The sequence below is a fragment of the Protobothrops mucrosquamatus genome, unplaced genomic scaffold (assembly GCF_001527695.2).
Source record: "Protobothrops mucrosquamatus isolate PMUCROS unplaced genomic scaffold, P.Mucros_1.0 scaffold683, whole genome shotgun sequence".
Lineage (NCBI taxonomy): Eukaryota > Metazoa > Chordata > Lepidosauria > Squamata > Viperidae > Protobothrops > Protobothrops mucrosquamatus.
The window spans coordinates 250534-252932 of record NW_015386970.1 but is presented as its reverse complement, the minus strand read 5'-3'; the positions used below and the strand labels follow the sequence as shown (position 1 = coordinate 252932).

Sequence of the window (2399 nt, the reverse complement as noted above, 5' to 3'; positions counted from 1 at the left end):
CGTAGGGAAAGAAGGCAGCGCTACGCCAAGTGCGTGGGAGCAGCAGGTGGAAAGTCAGGGAGGAGAAGGCGCGGGTTAACCCGCGCGTACGTCATCTGCGTAGCGTCCGGCCAGCTTCCCGGCTGCTTGCCCGGTTTCCCTTGCCTAAGCTATTAGAGTACGAGGAAGCCCAATCGCTTCCTGATGTATTGGGCTGACAGGCTGTGTTACGCCTCAGCCAGCTAAGCCAATCCCGTTCGCCGTTGTGTCCGGCCAAGAGCGTTGGCGACGGGGATAGGTCGAGCCGCCTACGGCTGCCAGTACGTGCTTGACGTAGGGCCCCTGTCTTGCCTCCCCCGTAGGTGGGTAGCGCCTCAGATAAAAGCGGAGGAGCCGGCGTATGAGTGTTGCGTGAATAGCGTGTTGCGCGCGGCATCGGAAAGCAGCGGCGCAGGCGCGCTGAGGGAAGGTGACGGTGCTGTTTTGAGGGGGGAGATCTCGCGCGGCTGTTGCTTCCTTTCATTCTCGGCTCCGGTCGGTGGTTTTTGTCGTCTCGCCGCTGTCATGAGTTACGACCGGGCGATCACCGTTTTCTCCCCGGACGGGCACCTGTTTCAGGTTGAATATGCCCAGGAGGCCGTGAAGAAAGGCTCCACCGCGGTAAAGAAAAGGCGCGCCTGAGGGGGGGGAGGGAAGGGCCTCTGTGCCGCGGAGCATGGACGCGTTGAACTCCGATGCCCATCACTCCCAGCCAGCGAGGCCCGCTGGCAGGGCCGGCCCGACGTTCTCCGGCTGCTACCTCCGGCCTCAGTCTTGTCCCGTGGCCGGCGTGGACCAGGCCAAGCCTGTCCGAGCGCCCGCTTGAACTTTTCCCATCGATTTGTTTAGGGGATTCGCTAATTTAGAAGGCCCGGCTCTTACAAAATGCGGACTAGCCGAGTTGGGAAGGGGCCTTGGAGGTCATCTAGTCGAGCCCTTTACTCGTACAGGAGACCCTGGCCCAGGGGTAGGCAACCTGGGCTCTTTTGTGACTCGTGGACTTCAACTCCCAGAATTCCTGAGCCAGCCATGCTGAGGGGAAAAAGGGAGAGGTTTCCATGCTGAGCCATGCTGGCTGAGGAATTCTGGGAGTTGAAGTCCACGAGTCATAAAAGAGCCAAGGTTGCCTACCCCTGGTCTAGTCCAGTGTTTCTCNCGGGAGAGTGGATGGGAGGGGGAATGCTTGGGCGGGGGGAAGCGAAAGTTTTAACTGCTGTATCTTCCTGAGACACTGCCTCAAGGTCACCCGGCTGGGAGAAAAAAGCACCTGCATACCAACCTACGCTTGAAATGACAGTTCTGAAAACATCGTGCTTCAACCTGATTGGACAGGGGGGAGGTGTCAGCGATGGGAGGCAGTTAAGGGAGGGAAAAGTTGATTCGATTCTCGGTTCTGGCTATCATTACTGCAATATACTTGACTTCTAATAAATATATACCTTTCTCAACAAATGGAGCCAAGGATCATTTCTATTTAGGAGTACAAGCTGTGGTAGGTCTGACAGGTACATTTTGCAACCCGGGAAAATTGATTGGTTCCTGACTGCCCCAGCTATTCAGCAGCGAACAACCCACTTCCTGCTGTAGATGCTCCATTGTGCTCCATCAGTGAAAAAAATTCAAGAAAAGATTGGACAGGCATTTGTCCACGAGGGCATTTGTCCAGAAGACTTTCAGGGTCCCTTCCCACCTGACGCCCCATCCTCTTTCTCACGTTCCTCCAGCTCCTGATCAAAGGCAATGATTAAAAACATCCCCTGTTCTTCCAAGATTCTGAAAAGACCTTCTTGGGTCTTGGCTGAGCATCCTGGGAGATGTAGTCTCGGCACATCTGAAGAGCAGCATCATTGCTGGGACCACCATTGCTTCAGAGAAGGTGGGCGGATGGCTGGAGGGCAGCCGGGGCTGAAAATCCTGAGTATGGTTTACGCCTCAGCAGATCCAGGATGGCCGGCAGCTTCCTCTAAGGGCCGGTTCCTTCCTTGGAAAAGGGAGGCTGGAGAAAACCTGGGAGGGTCCTCGCTGTGCCGTCCCAAACTCGCCCAGGGAATGCACCTGCCTCGTCCCGGCCTCCCTCCCGTTAGGAGGGGGCTCACTTCCCATCCAGAAACACACGCACGCACACCAGTCGACTCTCCCTCCCAACCAGCCTTTAGGAATTTCCCCGGAACGAAGGAACGAACGAATAAAAGAAAGAAAGAAAGAGGGCAGCCTTACAGAGAAGACAGACGACCCTCAAAGGGAATACTGCCAACTCCCCCCCCCCCCGGGCAGGCGCTCGTCACCGCTGCACGCGTTTCCCATCCGCAAACAATAATAAAAGCCTCTTCCCCCCTCCCCGTTCCGACAACCGGCGCGCACCGCCGCTCTTCGCGTGAATT

At 56.7% G+C, this 2399-nt stretch overlaps 1 protein-coding gene across 1 annotated transcript in view; it reads left to right on the top strand.

Annotated features, from left to right (window-relative positions):
• The first annotated feature begins 423 nt into the window (after nt 1-423).
• PSMA7 (proteasome subunit alpha 7) overlaps nt 424-2399 on the top strand; it is a 14971-nt gene continuing 12995 nt past the window's right edge. The window contains exon 1 of the mRNA XM_015818138.1: nt 424-639. Coding sequence (XP_015673624.1) covers nt 544-639 — 96 coding nt within the window. The 5' untranslated portion in view covers nt 424-543. The remainder of the gene's footprint in view (nt 640-2399) is intronic.